At 44.1% G+C, this 9,670-nt stretch overlaps 1 protein-coding gene across 1 annotated transcript; it reads left to right on the top strand.

The window, feature by feature from the left end:
- The first annotated feature begins 1,203 nt into the window (after nucleotides 1–1,203).
- On the top strand, nucleotides 1,204–9,670 carry LOC107672487 (protein KIAA2022-like). Its single transcript, XM_016465703.1, has 4 exons — nucleotides 1,204–1,662; nucleotides 4,484–4,605; nucleotides 4,818–8,394; nucleotides 8,786–9,670. Exons 2-4 carry the CDS (start codon nucleotides 4,533–4,535, stop codon nucleotides 8,916–8,918), a joined length of 3,783 nt encoding a protein of 1,260 aa, XP_016321189.1. The 5' UTR covers nucleotides 1,204–1,662; nucleotides 4,484–4,532; the 3' UTR covers nucleotides 8,919–9,670.

The raw sequence follows: 9,670 nt of genomic DNA, 5'->3' as shown, positions 1-9,670 counted from the left end.
CACGACGCACACTCCCGGGGAACAACAACCTGACGTCATATCCCCTGTTCACCTGATTGGTTAGAAATCGTGCCAGTCTAAATCTCATTGACGTAAGGGGCGGGACACTGCGGCGCTCATTCAAACAAACCCGTCAGAGGCGCAGCTGCACAAGCGACTGGTGAGCAGTGAATTGTGGTGTTTTTAATACATCATGATATAATAAGGGTAATTACAGGGTTAAAAATAACAAATGCTATCATAAATAATGATCTTACAGGACGATGATTCAACACACCATTAAATACTAGTGCAAACGGTAAATGGTTAGTATATGTGACCCTGGACCACAAAACCAGTCATAAGTATTGTGGGTCAAAATGATCGATTTTTCTTTTATGCCAAAAATCATTAGGATATTCAGTAAAGATCTGTTTCCATGAAGATATTTTGTACATTTCCTACCGTAAATATATCAAAACTTAATTTTTGATTAGTAAGAACTTCATTCGGACAGCTTTAAAGGCGATTTCTCAATATTTTTTTTTGCACCCTCAGATTCCAGATTTTCAAATAGTTGTATCTCGGCCAAATACTGTCCTATCCTAACAAACCATACATCAATGGAAAGCTTATTTATTCGTCTTTCATATGATGTATACATTTCAATTTAAAAAAATTGACCCTTATGATTGGGTTTGTGGTCCAGGGTCACATAGGCTATGTGTCATACAATTCCAATAGATATTTACGTACGTCAAACATACAAAAAAATAAAATAAAATAACTATATAACTGAGTATCTGTCTGTTTGAATGAAGAAAGAAAGGTTGCTTTTGTTTACAAGAGGAACAAAGGTTATTTTTATTATTATTATTTCATCTAATATGATGGGGTTTTCTACATTTCTAAATTGCTTTCAAATTCTCTCGCTTATTTATTTGTTTGTATGATTGTTAAGTAACTGCGTATGTAATAGCAGTGTCCTAAACAAAGATTGCTTTGATTTTCAATGATTTTTCAGAATTATGGATTTAAAATTCCCTCGCTTTATTTAGTTATTTAGTTAGTAACTTCGTATGTAATACCAGTTTGTCTATGGGAAACAAACTAAATCTGCAGAGACCCCTAGCTGGTGCTTGGAGCTTGTGAAGCATCAGTGCGCATGCGTGCGCCTCTGCACCTGTTCAGCAGTGCCGCGCGCTCCCGACTCCTCAGCGCGCCGCCGTGCAAAATATGGGGGCGCGCTCTTTATGGCAGGTCTCAGAAGAGGGGGAGCAGCAGCGCACGAGCGCGCCGTCGTTGTCAGGGACGGACGGGGTACAGCTGGGAAAAACACATCCGCACGCACGCACACCCCCGTCTCCGTTACGCACGTACATAAGGCAAAAACAAAAGCGACTCTAAAGGAGGAGAGAGCGGAGCGCGAGCATGCGGCGAGGAGCAGGCGCTGCAGCAGACCTTTGTTTGTTTCCTGGAAACCCTGGAGCGCGAGAGAATAAAATGGAGTGGTAAGGGGCTCCGAGGCGCGAGAGGCGCGTCCACCTGCTGCTACCGGGAGGCAGTCAGAGAGGGCAAACATGCTGAGAGCGCTGCATTGAAGGGGGTTACGAAAAAACAACATTCTGCACGCCGAGCGATCAAACGGAGTCTTAAGAGCGGGCGGGACGGGTGTAACGGGAGGTGAGTGTGCGGGATGCGCGTCTTTGCGTGCGTGATGCGGTGAGTGGGCCAGTGTGACGCGCGTCAAACGCTGCAATGGGGAGAAATGGTGGAGCGAGTGCCAGCTGTCATGATGCGTCCATATTGCACAGGTGTGTTAGTGAGGGAGAAGACGCGGAGGAACGGCTCTATGAGTCGCAGCTCGCAGGCCATCGTTCGAGGGACAGAAAGCATTGGTGCTCATGACGAATACGTGAGGCAAACACACATACACACCACCCCCCTTAAGCCAAGGCCACAGCTACATACGCACTCGTTCACAGACAGCAATGTAACACGAACCCCTTCATGTGGCGTTATTCTATATTCACGCGTTTTCATTTTCTCCGCGTTTTGCTTGCGCCTCCGCGCCTGCGACCGATGCGGCATTTGGCGATGCAGAATAGCAGAGCGCGTATCATAGCGCACCATGCAGGCCTTCAATAATCAAGGGTGAACTCAAACCTGTTACGTCTCTCTGAATAATGTAAATTCTCTGGGCTATCCGAGATGTTGAAAGCGCGCTCGTCTTTCAGGCTTCTTGATATGGTCGTGTTAAGAGCATGGAGGACCTGTCAGTCACCGGACAGCCGTCCTGGGAAGATGTTATGGAAGTTTCTTTGATGCTGTCAAGCTGCAACGTGCATGTATAGGGCTATAACAGAACTAAAGTTCTCTCGTGCACAGCTTGAACCACCAAAAGCAATACCACAATCAATCAACTGACGAAAACCATCAATCAGAGTGAGGTCTGAGTGTTTTCCACACAGAAGCCAGACTTGCAGTCAGTGTTTAACCCTTGCTTTCTGTGACATAAATGGATGATATTTTGTTTGCTTGACTGACAGATTGCATCAGATTTATTGATCTCTGAAAAAGATCAAACAAACTCACACCGACATGGATTCGGCTTCTCCTTCTCTCTCTCTCTTTATGCGTCTTTCTCTCTAGCTCTCCACTTCTCTCTCTTCTGTAATTCCATTGTCTGTCTCTTGGGTGGATGTTGAAGCTGAATAAATATTAATTTTTTTAATAAAAAGCAGTTTGCAGACAGTGCCACTGCCCTGTTCTCTATCTCTCTGTCTGCAAAGCTGGCAAGAATGAGCCCAGCCATGATGTTCTCAGAGCAGCCCTAGGCTTTTTCTCATACTGTTGCTGGTTTGAAAGGAGCAAATCCTAGATTATTATTATATAGCCATTTCCAGATCTGGAAACGGTGCATGCCGGAAAATGTTTTTAGTGTGTAACAGTGTGTTGTTGTTGAAAAGGGGTGTTATGGAATTTTCTCTTGCTTTGCCTGTGGTCTAAACACAGATGATATTCTGAAATTATCCAGATAATGCAAATATGTATTGTAGATTGTGCTGTGTATATTTTTAAGCAAGACAAATTTGCATACTGCAACAGTTATTGAAATAGACCATAAACATAATGGATTTGAAAGTATAGTCAGTTGCATATGCTGATATAGTGAATGCTGATATTTTATAGGAAAATAAAGGTATTATCACCGGAAAAAGGATGACATTTTTGAATGACTTTTGATTAATACATTGAATTAGTTATGTTTGTTGAACAATGAAAATAACAAACATGACCTTTGAATAAAATTCTGCACCTTACCACTGCATTTTCATATGGAATTCCAAGCAAGAGATATTGAAATGTGATTTATTGTAAATAACCTCTATATTTGAAGTGTACATAGAAAAATAATAATTAACTGGAGCAGCAAACATGGGCACTGAAATGCATATAATGCCCACTCAACAGTTTCGATACTTGTGTAATTCATAAATCTTCAGTAGGTCAGTTCTGAAATCCTATGTAAATTCACATCGTGGGAACACTTCAAACAGTGTACTAGATATCAGCATTTCTCCCCACAGCATATGCAGTGTTGTCATGTTTATTTATTTATTTTTAAAATAAAAAACTATGTCTTTTTACTTACATATATGGCACACTATTCTGACATGCACACACAGCCTGAGGCAAAAGAGAGTGCACTTTCCTTTCTCTTCTCTGCTGTTATAAAGCTCTTTTATTTCTTTCACATCCTCAAGAGTTGTACTTCACAGTGAAGGGCAATCAGAGGACAGAATGATGTAAAACAATACAACTCACTGTAATACTGGAGAGTAAGAGAGAGACAGAAAGTGAAAACGGGACACAAATCGAGGAAGTCCTAGAGAGAGAATTCTGATTTGTAACTCGCAGTTAGCGCGATGAATAAATAAATTCTCTTTAAATTGTGGGAATTTAAACTGAAAATACTGATGTTTTTCTTTTCAGTTTTTTTCTGATCAAGTAAATTCTCAACAGTCATTCTTCATCATTTTAGCTGCTGATAATTAAAAGAATAGTTTACCCAGAAATTTAAATTGATCTCACCAACATGTCGAAACTTTCTAAAACTTCTATATGCCTGTATGACTTGCATTCTTCTATGGAACACAAAAAACCTTTATGAAAATATCCTAAGTTCTCTTTCTATTAAATGACTGTTTTTTGAAAAAAAAAATTTAAATCGTCTTTTCTCTTTCTCATCTTTTCTGATTCCACTTCTGAGGTTGTGTACTAGTCTTATACTGACTGCAAATAATTTTGGCACCAATGAGAAACTGCTTGATATATTTATTTTTTATTAGTCATTTTGGATAAAGCATCTGCTAAATGAATAAAAATCATTATCAGTTTATCTGTCAGATTTTTGCAAGGTTTTTAAATGGTCTTCAGTGCTGACAAATTTCTAAAGATTTTGGCTTCCTCTTTTACTGTGTCTCTCTGTGTGTTTCTACAGGCTGGACAGTTGTAATTATGTTAGTGAGAGTGAGATTCAGTTCAGATTGATGGATGTTCTACAGGAGTCCCGATTCTCAGGGGCAGATCGCAGCCCCTGCCCAAGAGATGCTAGTGAAAATGGTAGGCGTTCCCATGCACATATAAAATGCAGCATTTTATGAAACTAAAATATTGTATTTTAACTATTATTATCTGCACATTGTTTAAACATCTCATTGATTTCAGTGTAATATGTAAAACTCCTCTTTATATCTATATATAAATATATTTACAGATGTTCACCAGGAAAAATTTTACTTTAAGGATCTTTGTCTCTGCCTCTTTTTTTTAAGAATCACATGACCCATTGACAGATGTTTCACATGATCTAAGGCGCTGTGATGACATTGCTCCTGTGGCGCTGTCCCTGCCCTCCCTCTGTGGCCAGAGTCAGCCCTCTGAAGGTCCTCTTAGCCCAGCTGACCTGCATGATGGGTCTGTCTCCAACACCACCTCTCTGTCCTCTCTTTCTTCATTCTCCTCTCTTTCCTCCCTTTCATCTCTCTCTTCTGTGCCCTGTTCCAAACCTGTGACGCCCTGGTCTGTGCCGCAGACCTGTGACAGGTCGTCCCTCTCTAACATGGACTCCAGGGGCGGAGACTGCCTTAGCTGTCTGATCCCCAAAAATCAGACAGAACCGGAATCCTGTGAGTCCGTACTCGGCTTTGCCAGCATCAATTTGCAATGCCTTGGCCCTGCCCCCAGCGCAGGTCGCTATGGTGACCAGGTTCTATCTGACCAGCTGCTCAGCGGCCCCGCCCATCCAGCTGTAACCAATGAGGGGGCTGAAGAAGGGAGGTCGATGCAGGAGAGCGAATCAGATGAGGATCCTGCATCCAGGAGCATATACGAAGGTCTTGGAGAGGAGGCACAGGACTGGAGCTGTCTAGAGACTCTCATCAGTGAGAGTCGTATGGAGCTGTTGGACTTATGCTCCCGCAGTGAACTTGCAGTCAATCTGTTCTGTGAGGAAGATGTGGAGAATTACATGTTTCAGGAGGAGGAGACAGCACTCGGTACTGACGTCTGCTCGCTCAAGATACGCTATGAGTCCTATCAGGATGGAGTGCAGGAGAGGAGTGAGTCTGCCCTACAGGATGAGTCTCAACTAGGTTTCTTTCCTAGCTTACCTTGCAGTAGAAAAGAGGGGCCAAAAGTGAAACCAGACCAATCCACTGAGATTAAGGCTGATGACCACGTGACCCCCAATATTAGCCCAGACAGTAACTTTCTTTTTGACCTCAGCAACTCTCCGGAAGATTCCGGTGAATTCAGTGATGACAGCTCTTGCACAGGCTCCCCAGACCATGGGCTCTCCCTCCGCCATGGCTGCTTGTCCAGAGAAAACTCTAGCTACTCCAGCCAGCTAAGCTACCGCCTCCGAGCCAAGAGGAAGGTGGCCTACCGAGAAGACTATTTGTATGATGTGGACTCAATAGAAAGTGAGAAAAATGCAGAAAAACGAGAAAAACCGCCTGCTGGGCTTAAGAAAGAGCGTGATGACGACTGGTGCCCAAAGAAGAGGCGGCGGTCCAGTAGGAAGGACCCACCTGTCATTATAAAATACATAATCATCAATCGTTTTAAAGGCCAGAGGCACATGAGAGTGCGTCTGGGACGAGTCGACCCATCACCCGCTGTGGTCTGTCTGAGTCCAAATGCTCTGCTTCACTATGAGAGACTTGCACCATTAAAAGCATACTGGCAGGAAAGAGAAAAGGAGCAGCAGGAGCAGAATAGATTAACAGCTGCAGAAACAACCAAACGTCTCAATGGCTGCAAAAGACCAAGCACTACACCCAAACGCAAGCACAGGATGGCCAGACTCAGGATCCAGCAGATCCATACCGTACAGAATTCCCTCCCCAGACAAACTATAGTGGTCCCCATCCACAAGCAACCAGAGGGGACCGAATCCCTGAAAAGCACAGAGGAACCAAAAGAGGACATTACCTCCGTTACACACACTGCCAGGGCTAAAAGCAGAACACAGGAGAGAGAGGAAAGAAGAGAAGCAGGTAAAACAGGGAAGATAAAGAAGTTCAAAAGTGAAGCAAGACTTCGGTTGAAAAAGTTAAAAGAGGCTGAGACACAGGAAGTCCCAGAAGCCTCTGAGATTGAGCAGTGCAGCCCATGTTTACAAGAAAACCTTAGTAACTCTTCGAAAGATAATGCCACAGATGAAGCCTCCAGTAATGACCCTGAAAAATGCACTTTGACCCCAACTGCTCCAGGGACTGATGGAAATGCTGAACTCCTCCCCGGGGGATACCTGCAAACTCTTCTCGAAGCCTCTGAGTCATCAAGCACTGCTAACATCAACTATTTCCATCCAGGGCTACAGAATCCCACACTTCAGCCAGTCCAGAGCTGTGTTCTCTCTCCTCCCTCTGAATCAGAGCTGCCTCACTCTCCTCCACCTATGAACCATGGGCCCCACCACACGCATTATACTGAGCCAAGCCTTACTGAACCAAACCAGTCCATTTCATGGCCATCCGAACCATCTGCTGAACAGCTGCCCTTCTCCCCAGACATCCCAACCCAGTCGCCAATGATGCCATCGGGTTTTCCCACACCGTTGCCTGTGTTAGCAGGGGATAGCACAAATGTCAAAGGCTTTGGGCAAGTATCTCTGTCAGGGTGCAGGGTCTCATATGAAGAATCCCAACCTGATGCTGATTATGGCTTGAGTCCGACTGGCTCTCGGAGTGACAGTGGTGTAGGGCGACTGGTTAGCTTTAACTCCCAGGGATCACTTTCTGCCACCTCCAGCAACTACAGCTCACTCAGCCTGAGAGAGGGAGAAAGGGAGAGGGAAGAGGAGATTGGTGAGATCAACGATGGCTTCTTGCCGCATTGCAGCCCACGGCTCATCTTGCAACAAAGTCTAGAGGAGGTTGCTCCACTTCGAGAGTCAACTGACCTCTTAGATATCTCCAACTTTACACCTGACAAGTTCCGCCATTCATCTCTCTCGGAGATGTCGCCACCAGACACACCTAACTCTTCCCCTCAACTGCTGGGGAACTGTGGTAAAGTTGGAGAATTCTCGGAAGCAGCAGAAGCAAACGTACAATGGAACTGTAGAGTTGTCCCGCAGCTTAATCAAGACGGAAACCCACACCACCTACAGATACACTCTTTCAACACGGAGGAGGAAGAAGTAGGGCTAAGGGATCACAAAGGCTCAACAAAAAAGGGTGGGAAAAACGGACAAAGCACCAAAAAGAGCAAAACTGCTAAAACGGCGAAAGGAGAAAAAGTTAAGCTCCCACGTCAGGGGTCTCGTTCTGTGCGGAAGATCAAAGCCTTGCTAGAGGGAAAAGCAGCCAAAAGTGGAGGAGGGTCAGGAAGTGGCGCTTCTTCCCCTACCCCATCGCTTGGCTTAATTGGAGTTCAGGGGGAGTGGCCTATTACTGGGGGACTGTCAAACGATGACCAACGAGAATTCCAGGAACCATCGAACATCCTGTCCAATATAGTGTCTGGCATGGCTGAGGTGCAGCGTTTCATGAGGGCCTCTGTGGAGCCTCTTTGGGGGCCTTGTCTTTCACCTGGTCAACATGCCCTCCAGAGCCAGACACTGAAGATTCTGGGTAGCGCTGCTGACCTTAAAAAGCGGAGTGGTGCCTCAGGCGGAGGTCGAGGGAAGAAAGGGGCTGGGCGTGGTGGTAAAGCACTGCCTAAACTTGTTCCACCAGGCTTCTTTCCTACCCTCGGATTGGACTGTCTCCCACTTCCACACCGTCCAGCCCACAAAAAAATGTATCGTCACAAAAGCAGCGCTAAGTTCTCCCGCGAGGAACTCTTAGCGGGTAAAAGGGACATAAAAGGAGTAGCACTGACCGCTTTGGTCGAGAAACGGAGGTAATATTTTCTCTCTGCAATGTGCCCCTTCTCTTTCTCCGTTCCCTTCCCTCGCACCCTGCCAAATCCTCCTAAAATCCTTTCCACATTTCAGAGCTGCATGGCACTGACTTTACCCACAATCCTTTGCCTGGCCTACTGGAAGGCAGGCACATCCTGCATGTCAGCCCTGCTAAACTACCTACTAGACTGACTGAAGTCTCACTGTCATGGCTGCACCCTACTCACCATTGCTGCTTTGTTGCATTTTTATCTGACAAATTTTGAGTTGTTTTTATTTGTGTTTGGTTTGTTTTCCAAGAAGAAAAATGCCTTGAAAGTCTTTGGATACTCTTTTAGTGTGGTGTGTATCTAAATATCAATTTTTTTGTCTTTTTGTTTTCCGTTGCAGCTATAACACTGTATGTGTTAAATCGGTGTCACAGAACCATGGTTTAGATCGAGCCCAGCGCCCTGCTCTGTCTCTCAGCAAATGGTTGCCTTCTGTTCAGGGGTCAAAGGTCATGTGTAGTATTCTGTGCTAAGAATCGTTTCCCCTCATTTCTGTGCCAACCCCTCAGAACACTGGGCTCTGACAAGCTAAAAGAAAGCTTCTTGACCGAGATGCTCTTTTTTTCTGAGGTTCTGAAATTTCACAAGAGATATTTTCATTATTGTTGTTTGTTTATAAGTTGTGAGAAGGGGGTTCATTCATCTGTTCTCCAGTGAATCTCCTCCTGCCAGTATCAAAATGCTGTTGTACACAAACATATGCACTATTTACAAAACAAGATTATATCAAACATGTTTAAATTAATGTGCCAAACTATGAACAATTAAACGTACAGACATTTTTATCTACATAAATATTTGCTGTTTTATAATGTGGCAGTGATTGAGGAGCGAGTGTGTGTGTGCTTGGGATGGGGGAGTTGTTAATCTGAGATTCACTCCTGTTGCATCACATCTGTACAAACAGCTAGCGGCGAGGAGTCATCTCAACAATCAGAAGAAAAATGTTGTTGGTTTATTTTCTGTGTTTTACACTCCTGGCTATTTCAAGATTAGAGGCATGAAGTGAGAGATGCATGACGAGAATTTGTGGGAGGAAGCTGAAGTGCTATAATGGCAGAGAAAAACATTGGTTGCCTTTCATTCTGATGCATTTCTAGATGGTAAAAGATCACTCTGTTCGTGTGTAACAAGGTAAGAAAATGATCATTCCTTCTTATAACAAGACATACAATGCATTCTAACTCGTTTACATCCCCAAGTTTCTAGTTCGGTAAATATATTT

This window comes from Sinocyclocheilus anshuiensis, unplaced genomic scaffold (genome assembly GCF_001515605.1).
Source record: "Sinocyclocheilus anshuiensis isolate Anshui unplaced genomic scaffold, SAMN03320099.WGS_v1.1 scaffold681, whole genome shotgun sequence".
Lineage (NCBI taxonomy): Eukaryota > Metazoa > Chordata > Actinopteri > Cypriniformes > Cyprinidae > Sinocyclocheilus > Sinocyclocheilus anshuiensis.
Note: the sequence above shows the minus strand (reverse complement) of the source record. Positions and strands in the feature narration are given on the sequence as shown.

Bases quoted from the DNA above. Each gene is read 5' to 3' on its own strand.
- LOC107672487 (XM_016465703.1), top strand. From the start codon at position 4,533: ATGGATGTTCTACAGGAGTCCCGATTCTCAGGGGCAGATCGCAGCCCC. The intron at 4,606-4,817 runs GTAGGCGTTCCC...CTTTTTTTTAAG, and splicing joins AAGAGATGCTAGTGAAAATG to AATCACATGACCCATTGACA. The intron at 8,395-8,785 runs GTAATATTTTCT...TTTCCGTTGCAG, and splicing joins GCTTTGGTCGAGAAACGGAG to CTATAACACTGTATGTGTTA.